This window comes from Cibotium barometz, chromosome 16, assembly GCF_041138505.1.
Source record: "Cibotium barometz isolate CiBa-2024 chromosome 16, ASM4113850v1, whole genome shotgun sequence".
Taxonomy (NCBI): Eukaryota; Viridiplantae; Streptophyta; class Polypodiopsida; order Cyatheales; family Cibotiaceae; genus Cibotium; species Cibotium barometz.
Genome location: NC_141061.1, coordinates 3854525 through 3874524, shown reverse-complemented (window position 1 = coordinate 3874524; position 20000 = coordinate 3854525). Strand labels below are relative to the sequence as shown.

The 20000-nt window shown below is 40.5% G+C and overlaps 1 protein-coding gene and 1 pseudogene across 1 annotated transcript; both read left to right on the top strand.

Moving 5' to 3' along the window:
- The first annotated feature begins 3181 nt into the window (after window positions 1-3181).
- Window positions 3182-3701, top strand: LOC147630275 (uncharacterized). The gene is made up of 2 exons (XM_086810117.1): window positions 3182-3196; window positions 3266-3701. The coding sequence occupies exon 2, from the start codon at window positions 3274-3276 to the stop codon at window positions 3601-3603; it is 330 nt and encodes a 109-aa protein (XP_086666243.1). The 5' UTR covers window positions 3182-3196; window positions 3266-3273; the 3' UTR covers window positions 3604-3701.
- A 10938-nt stretch (window positions 3702-14639) lies between these two features.
- LOC147630274 (uncharacterized) lies at window positions 14640-16014 on the top strand (annotated as a pseudogene).
- Window positions 16015-20000: the final 3986 nt, after the last annotated feature.

Genomic DNA, 20000 nt, shown 5'->3' with positions numbered 1-20000 from the left:
AAGCCAGGCACATCAAGTTACACGTGCAAACACGCATAAAGATGTACGTATATATGTACATGTACGTATGTGTATGTGTACGTGAAATCCATTGAAACTATACATGCCACAACTAGAAGATATGTGTAAGTGTGTGTGCGTCTATGAATGCATGTGTGCATGTCACATACACACATGTAAATATGTGTCTGTGTATGCGCACGCACCCATATAATATCCATAGATATTGGTCACTCATACATGTAAATATGTGTCTGTGTATGCGCACGCACCCATATAATATCCATAGATATTGGTCACACTCATACATATATGTATACATCGTCCTCAACTTGCCAACCTTATATATAAACACATCATGATTACCATCATGATGACTTGGTAACCAAGTAATCTTTCATTCCTTCTTTAAGATATTAGTCAAGGGTGCGGCTATTGATGCATAATCTCTTATAAAGATTCGGTACCATCCTGTATCCCTAGGAAACCACGTATTTCTTTCACTGAATTGGGTACTGGCCATTCTAATAGATCCTTAACTTTAGTAGGATCTACAGTTATGCCATCCTGAGCTACTATAAATCCTAAGTACTCAATTTGACGTGTGAAAAACGTACACTTGCTCTTCTTTGCATAAAGCTTGTGTTGCCGTAAAATATCTAACACTTTGCGTACATGTCCTTCATGTTCCTCAATTGATTTGGAGTACACAAGGATATCATCGAAAAATACAAGGACAACATCGTCCAGATAAGGTCTGAAAATGTCCTGCATAAGCTGATTAAAACTAGCTGGAGCATTTGTCAAGCCAAATGACATCACTCTGAATTCATAATGCTCGTATCGAGTATTGAATGCAATTTTTGGGATATCCGACTCTTTAATCCTGATTTGATAGTAACTAGATCTGAGATCTAGCTTTGAGAAGACTTTAGCCCCATATGGTTGGTCAAGAAGTTCGTCGATGCGAGTAATAGGGTACTTATTTTTCACTGTGACTTGGTTTAGCCCACGATAATCTATGCATAGACGAAGGGTTCCATCCTTCTTTTTCTGAAATAACACTGGTGTTCCCCAAGGTGAATCACAGTTTGGCTTAGGATCCTCAATCTTATTGAGCTTTACAACGTAAATTTGTAAACCCTTCTTTAGTCCTCTTAACAGATTACTGGCTTTCACCAGATAGTTTTTGGACTTCCCATTTTTCCCTTGGACTAAGGCTTCATTTCCGAATTTGTCTGAGAAAGTTACACTACCCTTTCTGCAATTGATGTTGGCATTATTGGATGAAAGCCAATCCATGCCAAGAATCCCATCCTAAATTCCCAAGGGTAAGGTTCTAAAGGTGGTAGAAGTGAGATGTTCTCCCAGACTAAATTCTAATTCACCAACCGAATGACGTGACAGGTTCTCTAGAAAGAGGCGTACCAAGTTTCATCCCCATCCAACACCGAAGTGAGAAATGAGTAATGAATTTGTGCTTTTTCCATTCTCTCTCATGGATGGTTTGCGAGGCTTTAAATGTATGCCATCTTTAAATCTATATTTGTGAGGATAATGGCATGTGACACATCCTGCTTGCAACCTCTCCCATCCAAAGTGCCTTGCCCAATGCATTGTGCATTCATGAGGGGCCATATGCATGAGATAGAGGGATCACTTTCGCAGTAGTGTTGTTCAAATCACCTTTAAAAGGATATTTAGTCAAAGATAGAGTGACTTCAAACTTTGAGATCCCACTTTGAGACTCGGCGGACTAACCCATCCTGCTTGCAACCTCTCCCATCCAAAGTGCCTTGCCCAATGCATTGTGCATTCATGAGGGGCCATATGCATGAGATAGAGGGATCACTTTCGCAGTAGTGTTGTTCAAATCACCTTTAAAAGGATATTTAGTCAAAGATAGAGTGACTTCAAACTTTGAGATCCCACTTTGAGACTCGGCGGACTAACCCATCGTAGACGGGCCATGCTATTCGTAATTTTTGAAACCATGAAATCATAAGTGCTTTACTAGTTTTCTGTTTACCCTAATCACTCATGTGCACATTGGATAGAGCATGTACAGACTTAATTCTAGGTTTCAGTTTGGATCAAGTCAGAGTTTTCTAAACTAAGTTATGGCCTTAGCAAGCTTCGGATAAAATGTGCACTTAGGCCCAAATGTTCAATTAATCTTAAATGTGACGTGATGTTTGTAAAATAGTTCTCAATTGCCATCTATAAAATAATGGATCCTTGGGTCTTCATAATTGAAGGATAGTGCGGTATGGGGGGGGGTGCTTGAAAGAAACTGCAAGGCATAGGCCCCCATTTGAAAGTGTCCTTCAAAATTGGGTCTTCATAATTGAAGGATAGTGGGGTATTTGGGGGGGGGGTGGGGCTTGAAAGAAAATGCAAGGCATGGGCTTCAAACCGTAATGTATATGGAAAAGAATGTTTTTTAGAGACCTTGCAAGTAAAGGCAATATATGAGTTTGGGGTGGCGTGTATGGCACGCCACCATCACACTCATCTACTACATGAAGTTCGTTGAAGAAGGGCAATGCCTGAGGGGTCCCGTTACATGTAAATTTACCGGCTAAAAAAGCTTAAAAACCGAATAGATTTCTAGTGCACCCTTATGGTTCAGGGTTAAATTTTGCTAGAAATGTTGGGTTTGAAAAAAAAAATTTCTCGATCATAATTGAAGAACTTTAACGCGTGGGGCGTTTAATGTCCATTAACAAAAGTAGACACTGCTTCTTGACACAAGCTGTGTGTGGTGCATGGGGCGTGCCGCGCAGGCCTTAAATTTGAAGCCTATTCTGGGCTTCACAAGCATTTTAGGCTTCATTTGACGCTTATAAATAAAGAAAAGGTTGCAAAAGTGACACCTTTCAAAAATAATAAAGTGTCAAAATGAAGCCCAAGGTTGAGGTGTAGGGTTTTATCAGGTAAGGACATGATTGAGATGTTTTGAAATTTGGGCAAAAAGCTTGATTGAAATTTAGATAGGATTGGTGAAATTTAGATAGCTAAGCTTGAAAAAAATGTAAAGTTTGAAAAAAGTCTTACGAGCCTTGAAAATAATGTAAAGTTCCAAATTGACTTCCAAATGGACAGTTGGATACAATTGAGATGTTTTAAAATTTGTAAGACAAGATTGAATTAATTTTGGATAGGTTTGAGGTATTTTGCACCGAGCAGTTAACAGGTACGTAAGTTATACTAGCTGCGGAAATCCATGCATTTCTGGACTAACTGAATTCGCTGCTGCGTGTAGGTTGCACCATGGCGTTTGGATGGGATAGCACCAACCGCCGCTTACATGTGGGTCACGTAGAACCGGATGACACGATCCCAGAGATTTCCACTCGCGCCAAACTGTGTAACTACCTGCGCACCAACGCCGCATTCAATGGATTCCAAGGATTCGCGCTCGACCGGGCCAACATTCTCTTCGTGGGAGGGAATCGCCCTGTCTGGTCGGACTACGCCGACGATAAGGCTAACGTCATTGGCTTTCTTTATGGAAACGCCATCACCTTAATCGTGCAGGTCGTGATGGCCTCCGGCGGGAAGATTAGAGAATCCTGGACCATGGACTTCCCCCCTAAGTGAATCAATAAAGGGAAGGCCTAGTTTCTTTCTAAGAATATTTAGGCAGTGTTTGCCTTGCTAGTTTCTTTCAAGGATGAATAAAGGGTTGCTTCCTATTTTCTTTCTTTCAACGAATATACTTTTAACTACTCATTGTTTGCATATAATGATCCCAGTGTTGTTGATGATGGTGAATAGCTGTTTGATCATTAAGGGTAACGAAGGAGGCCCCTTTATAGGAGCAAAAAATTAGATCTCCTTGATGATGATGACGAATAGTTATATTATTTGGGTCTCCTAACGAATGAGAAAAAACGGGCACCATAGTACTAAACCACCAATAGTTGTGCATCTCTATATCTAGACATAATTAGCCCTCTTTAACACTACTTAAGCTCTCGTTGTTCATGTCCGAGAGATTAGCCCAAGTAGACATTCCCTTCCTATGCAGCTTCTTGGAAAGTTTAGGATTGCACCTCATTGGGCCAATTCTTGTGGATGGCAGTATAAAACTTGACTACTCAATTCATCATCATTTTCCATCTTTAAGTCATAAAATTTCAGCTTCAAATATACCTTGGAACTAGTAATTCTATTACCAAAGATGCCTTGAAGATTATTCCAGATGTTCCTTGCTATAGAAGAAAAATCAACACGATGAATCAGTGAATCTGCAAGACCAAGCCCGGCGATGTGAGTAAAAAAATCCTCCTTGAAAGCTCGTGGGAAACTCCTCTTCTATCTCTGCCTCTGTGTGATGGAAACACCTGCTAGAAGAGATTAATCCTAGAAAAATTTGGGTCACCTTGAGACTCGGGCCACGTGCATGATATTCACATCACCCATGAAGACATTGTAGGGTGCAGAGCTTGCTTAATGAGGGTTTGCAGGAGCACCATCTTGGGCTCGAGCGGTGAGCAGTACTAGGGCCACACTGTTCTTGACAGTCCAGAGATGGTGCTAAGTAGCTTGGAGAGGCTATAGCGCTCAAGTTGGCGGTGATATATATATATATATATATATGAATATATAAATACTTTTGTGTATTGTTTTTTAGTCCTGCCTTTAGGGCAAGGACTATAGTGGTGATTAGGTCTTTTAGTCAAAAAGATATCAATCAACTGTTTTCACGCATCCAACCATTGATTATTTAGTATAAAGTTACAAAAATAAATCATTTTTTCCTTTTTCTTTTGGGATTCTGAGATGGTTGGAGACTTTAAAAGTGGGGATGCATTAGCGTGTGCATTATTCAGTAAGGCCAAATGTAACTAAATTTGTCTCTTCGAGGCACTTTTAAGGTTATCTTTTTAAAACCTAATTTAGTGCGGGGACCTAGAAAGAGATTAAAAGGTTCTAGCTAGTGAGGGATGTCTACAAGTAGGGGGGAGAGAGAGAGAGAGAGAGAGAGAGAGAGAGAGAGAGAGAGAGAGAGAGAGGGGGGGGGTAGCAGTAGGTTTTAAGCTATTTAATGAGGTAATACCAAGGTTAGGAAAAAACCCATTATAACCTACTTCAAAATTGAACCCGTAGTTGTGATGTAAATGCCAATGGACGTTGTAATTTTTAGCCTTATGTTATGAAGGCACGATCAATTTTCTCTCTCTCTCTCTCTCTCTCACTCACACTCACTCACTCACTCACACACACACACACACACACACACACACACACACACAAAAACAAGCTTTTTTTCTTAATGGGCAAGCATAACTTTAAAAAATCGAGGTCTAGAGTAATCCCACCTTCAACTGTTGAAAGTTACTTTTCCTAAAGTTAAAAATACAAAATCCTAGGTTTAGGGTAATCCCACCTTCAAAAATAGAGATTTTAGAATACAAACCTTCAATTTTGACCATTTTACCGTTCAGATTTTTCTATGGGAAAGTTGTCAAATATTTGGAAAATACCATCTTTCAAAGCATTATAGGCATGATAGTTAGGGCTTCATTGCAAAAAATGCTCAATGGACACCTGACTCGCGAACTTCTTCTTGCGTTTGTCCTTTGGCTCCTACTGGATAATTCTCAAATATGTATGCTGCAAATGCATGCAATTTTTGCTACCATCCCTTTGTTTCTCGTGCTTCATTTCTAAATAGATTTTGTGTTTGTGTACAAGATCCAAGGCCTCAATATTTTTCCATTTTTATTATAGTATTTTTGTATATGTATTTGTTTGAATTCAACTTGTCACATGTGTTGAATTACTCAATTGTTTTTTAATCATCCAAAAAACCTTGATTCAGGACATATGTTAGCGATAGCACCACAAAGGCAGGGGTTTAGATCAAGCAGGAGACGGACATTGCCTGTTTTGAGAATTGTCCCCCCATCTTGTAAAACAAGATTGCATAATGGATATTAAGTAAATCTATTTAGTTTACTATTTCTCTTTCTCTAAAAGCATACCATCATGATTGATCCAATCTAGCAGATTCTAGTAGTAATCATCCACGAATTACGGTGCATCCAAAATCCTCTCCCGTGACTAACCCCACATTGATGTAGCTGTAAATTTGTGAAAGAAACTTTTCTCAATTAAAAATTTGAGATAAACATGTAGAAGGCTTGTGAATACCTGGGGAATGTCCCCATTTAATGGGATGATTGAAATTGTTGGTAGCAAAGACATGTCTGGATTCATATTATTGCAAGTAAAATAAGTTACATGCATGTCAGATAAATGTGGTGCAAACATGATTTGAGTTAATCAACGTTTCTATGATCTTTGTATAGGAAAATTGGATTTAGGGCTTCCATGAGCAGTTACAAATCTGCCATCGACATAACGTGTGGATGACTACCTGCTGCCATAGGCAGTTTGCTGAGGGACAGGATATCCAATCGGCATATGGTGCACTAGTAAAATAGATCAATGAGCCTAAGTTTACAAGCCAAACCAAGAAGTATGCAAAAGGATCTCTAAAGAGTTTGGATAATCTACCCACTTTCATCATATAATGCTAGTCGAAGAGGATCAGTTCGCTCGTCCTGGCAATGACTATGCTTGTCAGCTTGCTGAAGCAGGCAACATTAAATTGGCTTTTTCAAATGGTACTTCATTTCTTTTGGAGAATGTGCGTCATGTGTGAGAGCTCACTTCCTCCTCACTCTCAGAGCTCACTCAGAACTTGAATGTTAAGCCGATTTCCCTCCTCCTCTCCCCTTACAGCAGGCGGTGTGGATGCGGGAAATACAGTTACTACTCTTTCTCTCGTTGCTTCAGCCCGAGACCCGCCCGACACGGCCCTGTCGGCGCCCCTAGACCCGTCTGACACGGCCCCGTCGGCCCCCCGGGACTGCCGCCCCATGCCACCCCCGTCGGCCCCTCGACAATGTGTCTCTCTCATAAAAATGTTTGTTGTTTGAGGTGCAACCTCAATAACATAAAGCCAATGGGGATCTACATGAACAAGGTGGTACAACCTCAATAACATAAAGCCAATGGGGATCTACATGAACAAGGTGGTAGAAGATCTACGGGTGAGTAAATTATCCTTGATTATGACATTGTAAATTGTGTAAACATAGTGCTCTAAATGTGACATTATGTTTGGGCATTGCATATCTAATCACATTGGTGTGGAAAAACAAACATATCATCACTATTTGTCCACACGTGATGAGAATCTATGACCATAAAACTATTTGGAGCCTTCTTTAAGGAAGGTATAGCACCTTCTTATGAGTTTCGGATGTCTATCTCAAGATATATGCATGCCAAGGATGTGATTAGCAGGACCCAAATCCTTCATGTAAGAAGTTTCATGCAACTTTTGCTTGAAAGCATCCACATCATGAGTAGATTTCTCGGCAATTAGCATGTCATCCACATAAAGAATCAAGATAAAAAGACTACCATCCAAAGCTTTCTTAGTGTATAGGCAATGATCCGTCTCACTACGTGTGTATCCTTGAGACTTCAAAAATGAATGAAACTTATGATACCATTCTTTGGGAGCTTGCTTCAAACCATAGAGACTTTTTTGAAGTTTACATACCAAGTGTTCTTTGCCCGAAACTGCAAAATCCTCTGGTTGTTGCATATAAATGTCCTCATGAAGATCACCATGTAAGAATGCAGTCTTTACATCCATTTGGACAAGCTCCATGTCCTCTTTGGAAACCAAAGCAAGAACTATGTGAAGAATAGCCATCTTCATGATTAATAAAAATATTTCATCAAAATCAATTCCTTTCTCTTGCTTGAATCCTTTTGCCACTACTTGTGGCTTATATTTAGGCAATGCATCTCCTGGAGTGATCTTCATCTTGTAAACCCATTTACATGGAAGTGAATTATTCCCTTTAGGCAAGTGAACCAACTCCCAAGTTGAATTTTTTATTAGAGAGTCAATTTTCGACTTCATAGCTTTCTCCCACTTATGCTCATCATCCTGCATCATAGCTTCTTGATAGCGTGAAGGCTCATCACAATCAGTGAGCATAACATAATCCATAGAAGGAACATTTGTATCTAGAGGACATGAAAGTCTCGTAGACCATCTCAAATTCTGCTCCATATTTTCAGCCATATCACCACCTTGTTGTGGTTGTTCTTGCTCATGATTTTCAGTCTGTTTTTGTTCTTCTGCACTAAGACATTGTAAATATGCTCTTTCCAATACAAGAAATTAGTGCCATCCAACTTCTCAACGTGAAAGAGCATATTCTCTGATGTTGAGGCCATAGTACGGCAACAAATATGCGCATACAACAGTCTGTGGCAAAATTGTCACTAAAGTGATAAGCTGGCAAAATTGTCACTAAAGTGATAAGCTTATCACTAAAGTGATAAGCTGGCAAAATTTTGGCAATATACCAACAATACAGACCATAAACAGTCAATGCCAAACTAGAAAATCACTGCCAAACTGATCAACACAATGTATTAGAGAATCACCCAATGCATAAGTGCATAACCAATCACTGTCAATAGGAACCAACTCCAATCAATGAACACATCAACTATATGATATCAATGCCATATGGCAAATCGGCATAAGCATACCATACATTGTCATGTCCACATGAAACATACATCCGTCATCCCATAGATCAACACAATGTATTAGAGAATCACCCAATGCATAAGTGCATAACCAATCACTGTCAATGGGAACCAACTCCAATCAATAAACACATCAACTATATGATATCAATGCCATATGGCAAATCGGCATAAGCATACCATACATTGTCATGTCCACATGAAACATACATCCGTCATCCTAATGGCATATGAGGTCTCTAGTGAGGCTCGTTGGGGGATCGCTCGAGTACCTAATCCACCCAAAAGGGCTTCAAGAAAACATCACCACAAAAGGCTATAGTTCTTCAAATGACCAAATATATGATTCACATTGAATGTATATAAACCACAATGGAATGAAGCTAACGTGAGACCGCCTTTATGCTGACAAAACCACAATCAACCATACATAGGTGGTTATCCTCGAGGGACCCACAATCTCTCGTACATAAACTATCTGCCAATCAAATAGTGCAATCCGCATAAACCTATCAAGCTTCACCGGCACTGTGTGTGCACTAACTGGCACCCACAAGCACTACGCATGTGTGTATATCCAGAACACCTGTGTCTTGCAACTTCTCAGACCCTGCGATGCTGAAATTTTAGCCCTTGCGCTGAGAGAAAACTAAGCCTTTGCTATGGGGGCTACCAAATCACTAGCGGCCAAAAGTGAGCGAGCTTAAAAAAGCGAGCAAACACTTCTCATTATGTGAATGAACATCGACAAGGGGGATACCAAATCATGAGCAAAAAAAAGTGAGCGAGCTTATAAAAGCAAGCAACAAGCTCCTCTTAAGTGAATAAACATGGTTTGTTGGTTTTTTAAAAAAAAGAATAAACATGGTTTAAAAAAGAAACATAAAGTCCTTGTGTTAAATAGAAAATCTAACAGACTTGATTGCATTGTCATAAAAGCTAATAAAAACTTCTCATTACATTAACAAATGTGGTTTGAAATCACAATGACAATATTATATCTAGATTCCTAGAGAAGAATAATATTCTCCTCCTCAATTAGGAAATGCTCTTTTAAATTGGCTAAACACACTTCATAGTACTTTATATCGTATATCTAATACTGAAACATAGATGATAAAGATATGAGATAATCACATAGAGAGCCATAGGAGACAACTATGTCAATCCAACGCTTACCCCACGATTTATGCCCTTTGTTAAGAAGGACTAAACATTAATAAAAATGAACTTTGATAAGACTCTTTTTATGAAGCTTTGCAACTCTTCCTGTATTAAAAAAATCATTGAGCCTAGGTTTAAGAACCTTTTATCATTTATACTCATTTTTGAAAGAAGAAAAACTAGCAAATCAAAAAGATGAGAGAGTCATTTAAAGTAAATTTTTATTATTTGTTGCACCTACCTTCTCCTTGTAATCAATAGGCCACTCTCATTCTCATCTCTCTCTCTCTCTCCCTCTCTCTCTTCTTGTCCTCTCCTCTCTTCTAAGTACAAGTGACCCATCTCTCTCTCTCTCTCTCTCTCTCTCTCTCTCTCTCTCTCTCTCTCTCTCTCTCTCTCTCTCTCTCTCTCTCTCTCTCTCTCTCTCTCTCCAGATTTCCCAATGTTTCTCTTTTTTTTTTGTCATTGTTTATTAGAATGTTCCTCTTTATCATTGAGAATCCCAAGAGTATTGAATGGTATGCTCTTATATGTGTGGGGGAGGGAGCATATATTAATATCAAGCCGTTCTAACTTCTACACCCTAGTATTGGACACTTGGTGACATTTAGTGGAGATGTTGTAGTATCTTGTACATACAATGCATTATAGATATGAGAGTTTATTAATTGCCTTTCCAGCAAGGTGAATTTGGGTTCATTTATGTATATACAATTCATTATAGATATGAGAGTTTATTAATTGCCTTTCCAACAAGGTGAATTTGGGTTCATCTATGTATATATTTATGTCACATCATTCCAATTTGTCTATTTTATGGTTTATAATTTTATTAAAATAGTATAATATCTAGTTCATAGTTAAAATATAAAAAGAGTTATACTAGTATAGTATACAAAAAAAGTACAACTTTTATGGGCAAAAAAAAGTACAACTTTTATGGGCAAAAAAGTATAACTTTTATGGGCAAAAAAAGTATAGTATACAAAAAAAGAGTTATAAACTTATACTAGTATAGTATACAAAAAAAGTACAACTTTTATGGGCAAAAAAGCTGGCACTTTTGGGGGCAAAATAGGGCACAATGTGAAATGTGAATTAAAAAAGCACTCTTCTTCTCTAACCATGGCTCTTCTTCTCTATGTGGCAAACATTTTCTTTAATGGGTTCTTTGTGTTGCTTTTCAAAATGCAAATCATTTGCTCACATGTTTTGCCCCTCTTCATAGCGTTGTTTCTTGTAGCATTTCAAAAAGCAAGTCATTTTGTTTCCTTCTTCCAAAAGGGTATGTAGTCCCTTGCATGCTTGTTACATTACTAAGCACAATCCATAAAAGTATGGTGTGTCTTTCCATGTACATTTGCGTAAGGTGTCTATAACTCAAACCCAAGCCAAAGGGTAAGGTGTGTCGTAACTTTTCCATACCTATTTTCACTTGCATTTTGAAACGCAAGGAAAACAAATACATGGAGAGTCAAAGGGGGTAAGGTGTGTTTAACTTTCCCACTTGCGTTTCCATTCCTTGCGTTTCCAAACGCAAGGAAAATAGACGCCTGTGAGAAACTGCCCCCCACCACCCTATCTGCACTTGCGTTTCGAAACTCCTCTGCATGGATCAGAAGAGGTGTTAAAATAATATAGCCCTTGAGAAGCTGGTGGTTCTAATTTTCACGACATGGAAAAGTTTGCAATTGGATTAGAGCCAGCGCTCTATTGATAAACACAATTGGTGATGATGATGATCATGATGATGATCACCCAATTGATAAACACAAAGTTCATCTTTTTAGAAAGAAGAAGAGCCTGCTTTTCATAGAGAAGGATGTGGTGGCTTTTGGAAATTTTGAAGGGGAGCTTCACTTCAATGAGTGGACTGCCTCCTAATAAGTATAAGTTGCTAGGAGCCAAAGGACAAACGCAAGAAGAAGTTCGCGAGTCAGGTGTCCATTGAGCATTTTTTGCAATGAAGCCCTGCCTATCATGCCTATAATGCTTTGAAAGATGGCATTTTCCAAATATTTGAAAACTTTCCCATAGAAAAATCTGAACGGTAAAATGATCAAAATTGAAGGTTTATATTCAAAATCTCCATTTTTGAAGGTGGGATTACCCTAAACCTAGGTTTTTGTATTTTTAACTTTAGGAAAAGTAACTTTCAACAGTTGAAGGTGGGATTACTCTAGACCTCAATTTTTTAAAGTTATGCTTGCCCATTAAGAAAAAAGCTTGTTTTTGTGTGTGTGTGTGTGTGTGTGTGTGTGTGTGTGTGTGTGTGTGTGTGTGTGTGTGTGTGTGAGAGAGAGAGAGAGAGAGAGAGAGAGAGAGAGAGAGAGAATCGATCGTGCCTTCATAACATAAGGCTAAAAATTACAATGTCCATTGGCATTTACATCACAACTAAGGGTTCAATTTTGAAGTAGGTTATAATGGTTTTTTTCCTAACCTTGGTATTACCTCATTAAATAGCTTAAAACCTACCCCTATCTCTCTCTCTCTCTCCCCCCTGCTTGTAGACATCCCTCACTAGCCAGAACCTTTTAATCTCTTTCTAGGTCCCCGCACTAAATTAGGTTTTAAAAAGACAACCTTAAAAGTGCCTCGAAGAGACAAATTTAGTTACATTTGGCCTTACTGAATAATGCACACGCTAATGCATCACCACTTTTAAAGTCTCCAACCATCTCAGAATCCCAAAAGAAAAAGGAAAAAATGATTTATTTTTGTAAACTTATACTAAATAATCAATGGTTGGATGAGTGAAAATAGTTGATTGAGGTATCTTTTTAACTAAAAGACCTAATCACCACTATAGTCCTTGCCCTAAAGGCAGGACTAAAAAACAATACACAAAAGTATTTATATATTCATTTATATATATATATATATATATATATATATATATATCACCGCCAACTTGAGCGCTATAGCCTCTCCAAGCTACTTAGCACCATCTCTGGACTGTCAAGATCAGTGTGGCCCTAGTACTGCTCACCGCTCGAGCCCAAGATGGTGCTCCTGCAAACCCTCATCAACCAAGCTCTGCACCCTACAATGTCTTAGGGGTGACGTGAATATCATGCACGTGGCCTCTCAAGGTGACCCAAATTTTTCTAGGATTAATCTCTTCTAGCAGGTGTTTCCATCACACAGAGGCAGAGATAGAAGAGGAGTTTCCCACGAGCTTTCAAGGAGGATTTTTTTACTCACATCGCCGGGCTTGGTCTTGCAGATTCACTGATTCATCGTGTTGATTTTTCTTCTATAGCAAGGAACATCTGGAATAATCTTCAAGGCATCTTTGGTAATAGAATTACTAGTTCCAAGGTATATTTGAAGCTGAAATTTTATGACTTAAAGATGGAAAATGATGATGAATTGAGTAGTCAAGTTTTATACTCCCATACAAGAATTGGCCCAATGAGGTGCAATCCTAAACTTTCCAAGAAGCTGCATAGGAAGGGAATGTCTACTTGGGCTAATCTCTCGGACATGAACAACGAGAGCTTAAGTAGTGTTAAAGAGGGCTAATTATGTCTAGATATAGAGATGCACAACTATTGGTGGTTTAGTACTATGGTGTAAATTTTAAGCCCGTTTTTTCTCATTCGTTAGGAGACCCAAATAATATAACTATTCGTCATCATCATCAAGGAGATCTAATTTTTTGCTCCTATAAAGGGGCCTCCTTCGTTACCCTTAATGATCAAACACCTATTCACCATCATCAACACTGGGATCATTATATGCAAACAATGAGTAGTTAAAAGTATTCGTTGAAAGAAAGAAAATAGGAAGGCAACCCGAAAGAAACTAGCGAGGCAAACACTGCCTATCTTCCCTTAAATATTCTTAGAAAGAAACTAGGCCTTCCCTTTATTGATTCACTTAGGGGGGAAGTCCATGTGAAAAGGTTTCTAAATTTTCAAGCTCATTATTGAGCACTGAAGCTAATCATTTCTCAATTGATAAGCCTTACCCATGCATTTGCTTGACCATGCACTTTTTTGCCTCTTTTGAACCAATTCTTCAAGTCCACGGTCTATGCTCGTCGTTTTGAGGAATGTGAGAGAGAGAGACAAACAAAGAGAGACGGAGAGACACAGACAAACTTGCTCATCCTCCTCGACAAATCTACCTATGTTTGCTCCTGAATTCATCCTCTGCACTCCTCTGCCCGCATTACTAGTTTTTCCCGATAGTGTTCAACATAATGAGTTTCTACCATCCCCTGCCCCAACCGCACCTAGGTAGGTACGAGGGTGGCGGTGCCTCCCCTGCAGAAACTCACGATGTTGTCGTAATCCGCAAAGTCTAAAACTTCTTGTGTCTTTACCCATTTTACCCACAAGTTCACTGCCTCAACCGCTTTCATGCTTACAATTCTTAGGTTATCAATTTACCTCATCGGTGGACATGAAATGGCTGACTCAAGTTGAGGTAATTTAAAGAAGAAAGGGTGTTTAAAGAGGATTAGAAACTAGTGAAAAGTTGATTTTTCCCAAATTTTGATTGGAATTTTGCTGAAGGGAAACAAGTCCATTTTGGTGAACATTTTTCTTCCACACCCTTCTGTGTACTCTATGTCTCAGTACAATGACTTTGGTATCATGACAAAATCAATGAAATTTTATCCCTAAATCTTCAGCACACAATATATTAGAATTCGGCTCATACAAATAATATAAACTACAAGCATTGTGAGTCTAGACTCTAGCTATGTGCGCGCTTGCCATGGACTCAATTTTTACATATTATGCAATGACAATGATTCAAAAGTTGTGAAAGAGGAGGTATAGTTGAAGGATGTGAAGGATCCTGAATGGAGATGAAAGGTGGTACTCTAGGCTGGAGGGAGTGTGGAAGACCAAGGAGACAACCAGATGGACTTTGAGGTCACCACACAAATCAATGAGATGAGCAAGGACTCCTGTGAGGTCAAGCTACGCTCGCCGTATCTCATATCCATTGTCCGCACTTGCTTGCCTCATATGGTGGAAACTCTTTGTTTGCGAGGAACCCACCATCAACGCCAAGAACCTCTTTAACATATGGCCCACTCTCCGGCTTGAGCTAAAGGCAGCTCAAGATGAGGGCAATTTTGTAGATGAAGCTCGTCAAGGTGAGGCAGATGGTCTCTCTCTCTCTCTCTCTCTCTCTCTCTCTCTCTCTCTCTCTCTCTCTCTCTCTCTCTCTCTCTCTCTCTCTACATATGCATCCATCCATCCATACATACATACATACATACATGCATCATATGCACTTTATACATACATATAAACTTACATACATACACATAATACATGCACACACACACACACACATGCACATGCACACGCACGCATACATACATACATGCATGCATGCATGCGTACATACATACATACATACACAATGCATAGATGCGTACATAGATATATATAAATATAACTAAACAAACAAAAAATAAATAAAAATTATGGAGAGAGAGAGAGAGAGAGAGAGAGAGCACACACACACACACACACCCTATATGCTGCTCTTGCAGATCTCCAGGGTGGTGATGACAAATCTCAATCCCTCCACAAAGGCAGCAATGTTGCCAATGGTAGGGATGTTGTTATCCCATCTACTTGTGCGACCACTCACGTCCATCTCCAGCACCTCTTACGATTCTTAGATGAGCACTTTAAGGACACCAGGGTCTCGTCTCTTAAAACATGCTTTGGGCTTTCCTCACCCCGGGCCTTGAAGTCTGTTGTCTTTGCAACCTCTCTAGTCAAGCATGCAGTGCCATCATACACGGAGGGAAGTACGAGCACTGAGCTGGGCACCTAACCAGAACTGTTTCAAGATCAAGCTGAAGGTCATGGATTATAATGGGGACTATAATGGGGAGAGCACCATGAAGTATAAAATCGAGGAGTTTGATGGAGAGGTACCATTTACATCTTTGAAAGTTTGCCTTGGTCTTTCTTCTCAAGCCAAGAAAGGTGCGACATGGCGGACCATCTTCAACAATGGGGACGGCTCTTTTACAATTATGCGGTGAAGGAGCCCTTTCGGTTCATGCATTTTTTAGGGTCCTTGGGCTTTTTTGAAAGAAGTGCCAAGGGATGCCTTCAGCTAAGAAGGGTCAACGTAGATGGGCGAGTGATGGTTGATCTGCTCAGCTTAGCGAGGGAGAATCCTGGTTGGCCATTGGGCAATGCACAGCCTCCGTCAGAACTGCTGAGAGGTGTCAAGAAGCAAGGGATGGAAGAAACCAAGCACAAATAGTGCCACCCCCGTCAACGGCTCGGGACCCGCGCCCGACACGGCCCCGTCGGCCCCCTGGGACCACCCCACGCCACCCCCATCGACGGCCCGGGACGTGCCCGACATGGCCCCGTCGACCCCCCGAGACTCGCCCGGCACAGCCCCGTCGGCCAGTTGTTGCCGTGTGGCATTGATTTCACATAGTTTATGTGTTTGATGCATTGACAATTATTCTCTGATTCAGTGACAGTGACAGTGACAGTTTTGGCAGTGATTTTTCCTATGCGTTGTTGATGCGTTTTATGGCTTTTTGAGTTGTTTATATGTGTTGTTGATACGTTTTATGGCAATTTGATTTTAGTTTATATGCCAAAATACTGTCAAAACTCTGTCAGATTTTTTCCCGTAAGAGTGGCAGTGATTTATGCGTTATGCGTATATGGTTTTCGGCTAACATAGTGCCAAAATTCTGTCGAAATTCTGGCCCTTGGCGGCCCGTGAAAATCTGGATGAGCGAATGCCGATCACGCCCGGTCATACTCATAGCCGCATCAGGTCACCAAGGTGAACAGCCTTTGGTCGATAGAACAATGTAGGTAAGGGAAGTCGACAAAACAGGTCCGTAACTTCGAGAAAAGGATTGGCTCTAAGGGCTGGGTCTAGGGGTCTGCGGTCTGACACCACCGGAGGCTGTCGAGGGTCCGCCCGAGCTGCCCCAACGAGGGGGGGCCTCCGCGTGCTCACCGGGCGATGGCTCCGTCGATGGCCCGCAACCCCCTGGGACCCACCGACACGGCCCCGTCGCCCCTTGGGACCCCGTGCTGCATATGGGCTTTATGGGTTGCCCATATGCACTCATGCGGCGCAATCATGCGGCGCATAGGGTGCAATCGGACAGTGTAAAAGCTTCATGCGTTTCCCATATGCGCCGCACGAGTGCATATGGGCTTCATGTGTTTATGCGGCGCATATGGTGCATTCGGAGAGCATAAACACTGACATTGTTCAATCGGGAGCCTTCCTCACCTTGGCGTTTTCGGCTTGCAATAGCACGTTACATCAGCGTTTTCATCATCTGCTGCTGCACTTTTAATCTTCCACATGCGCGCACGCGCCCCGGGCAGCAAAACATCAGCGTTTTTTGCAAAAAAAAAAAAAAACAGTAGCGTTTTCACCAAAATGCACGGGTTCGGCTACGTTTTTCCAGCAAAAATAGCTCTCCAACAACTCTCCTTCATCAGCGTTTTTACCCAGGCAACCCTCTGTTGGTTGGATCCAGTGATCTTTCGAGGATTGGAGCAGATTTCATGGAGTGTCTTGGCTGTTTGGTGGCTGATTTGAAGAGCGTTGCCCATATGAGATTGCATGTTTCTGGACAGGAGTCGACCGCGTATAGTCCATAGATCAAGAGTACCGTCCATTGGTCACAATGCTCACAATGCTTGAGAGGAATTTGGCCGCAAGCGTACCCTTAGCGGACAAATAATCCTATGATTATGACCACGGTGCCCGCTAACTAGCAAGGGGCAGGGAAACGTTGGACCTCATCTAGCAGTAAACTACCAGAGGCCCGAACGATGCGAGGGAAGGGAAGGTGCCAGACTAGAATATACACCAGGCGACCATGGTGCCTCCTATGATAATCAGGATTCAATTTTTAAAGACTCTTGGAGAAACGTCTCTCTTTTTTTCTAGTTTCTAGGCTATCACTCTTAGAAGGTAGGAGATGCCTAAAAAGTTTGTCATAAGGCATGTAGTGGTGCAAGCCCTGTAATGTATACTAGTGTCACGACCCGTCTCCGACAGGCAAGAAGCATTTTGCATTTTCAAGGAAGCATTTTCCATGTAGGTACAAGCAAAAGAAATATGTGTAAAATCACCCTTCCTTTCTTTTGAGAAGCCAGGCACATCAAGTTACACACAAACACGAATAAAGATGTACGTATGTATGTACATGTACGTATGTGTATGTGTACGTAAAATCCATTGAAACCATACATGCCACAACTAGAAGATATGTGTAAGTGTATGCGCGCCTATGAATGCATGTGTGCATGTCACATACACACATGTAAATATGTGTCTGTGTATGCACACACACCCATATAATATCTATAGATATTGGTCACACTCATACATATATGTATACATCGTCCTTAACTTGCCAACCTTATATATAAACACATCATGATTACCATATATATATCCATATAGAAGCTTCTAAAGTACCAAACTTGGTATATAAATATACATCTAGCATTACAAACCCATAAAATGATGGCAATCTTAACACACCTAAACACGGCCTCAAAACAATCTTCGGATAACTGGATTATCTCTCCTTGGTAGCCTATACCCCATGCCTCCATCTAGCAAAATGTATGCCATAAAAAAATATTAGCATTGAAAATATAACTCTCGTTGAAAAAAGTTGGATAAGGATAAAAGCTTACAAAACTCATTTGGTGGATCAATATTTGAGGCGAACGGTGTTTGAACAGGCTTGTAAACAGTGAATCAAAAAATTATGCATTGTCCAGTGCTTATGCACCGAAAATCTAACTTATCAGGCTTTTCATAATCCATAAACACTAGTATTGTACCCGTGCATTGCTGCGGCTGACCAAGGTTCCAGAAAAGAACTATTCCCTCTCTACAACCATCTCTCTCTCTCTCTCTTTTCCTACGACATTAAAAGAGCTTCTTCTTCTTCTTCTCTCTCACACACAAAACAAGATATTTTCTTGTATTCTTTGAGTGAATCTCCTCCACATATCTCATACACCACGTTTTCTCTCAACATGGTATCTTGAGCTAGGTTGTGTGGTGGAAGTTCTCCATTTTTTGAACCTTTTCTTCTCAATCTCCATAGCCTCTCTGCACCAGCCATCAGTGGAGGACGTGGGGAGGACTGTAGAAAGTGTTTTAGCATCTACTTTCTTCTGGAGAAATCATCCTCAACTCAAGGCGCTTCAGCCCAGCTATTCACAGTGGCGATACGCGCGTGGTACAGCTCGGCATTGCGTTTCTTGCAGGCACGTGGTACAGCTCGGCATTGCGTTTCTTGTAGACAGGCGCATTTTTCAACAGTGCTGAATGTCGTACACGAATTCGCCTTGTGTGGTGCCCTTCAAGCTACATTAGCTTAGGGCTTTTGAAGCCCTAAACCTCACAGGTCCACAGCTCAAATCTCAGCTGAAATGAAGGCGTAGAATGCTCGTGGTTGGGAAGGAAAAAACCAGGCGTCTACTGGTTTTTCCATGGAAGCTTGCTCAAGCTTTTGTTAAAAGTGTTCATAAACACTAATAAGTATTGATTAACACTAATCATCCTATTAATCTAGCAAAGGAGAGTCTCTTAAGAGTGTTTTTAAACACTAAGTGTGTTCGTGAACACTAATGGTGAATCTAATCACCAACACAAGTATCATTAGATACTAATAATGTGCTTTTAAGCACTAATAGTGTTACTAAACACTAATAGTGATTTTAATCACCAAAGAAAGTGTTCCTTAACACTAATTAAGCTCTCTCAATCAGTATTCATGGTTGGGCACAAACCTAAGTGCTAAACCATAAGCTTAACCATCTTAATCTCCTTTTTTAAGCAACATTCTTGACTTAATTAAGGGTTGTTGCACTCTCATGAGCCTTTCTCTCTCTACTTAAGTCACATCATCACAAATTTTTGGTTTTTTCTTCTTCATAAATCAGCCCATTACTCTCTAATATTCTCTTTCAATAACCAATGTCAAAAGATAACACCCAAATCGAGAAGTTCTCAGGAGAGGGCTTCCACACTTAGCAAGTCCTTGTCAAGTACAAGATGATGTCCAAAGGTTTTTGGCCATTCATCTCCGGCACTAAGGTTATTGATTGAACTAAGGCTGAAGATATTGAAGATGATGAGAGGGCACAAGCCATCATCATGCTTCATCTTGATGAGGCTCTCATTCACCCATGTGGACCAGCTTCCGACTGCAAAGGAGAAATGGGATGAGCTTGATA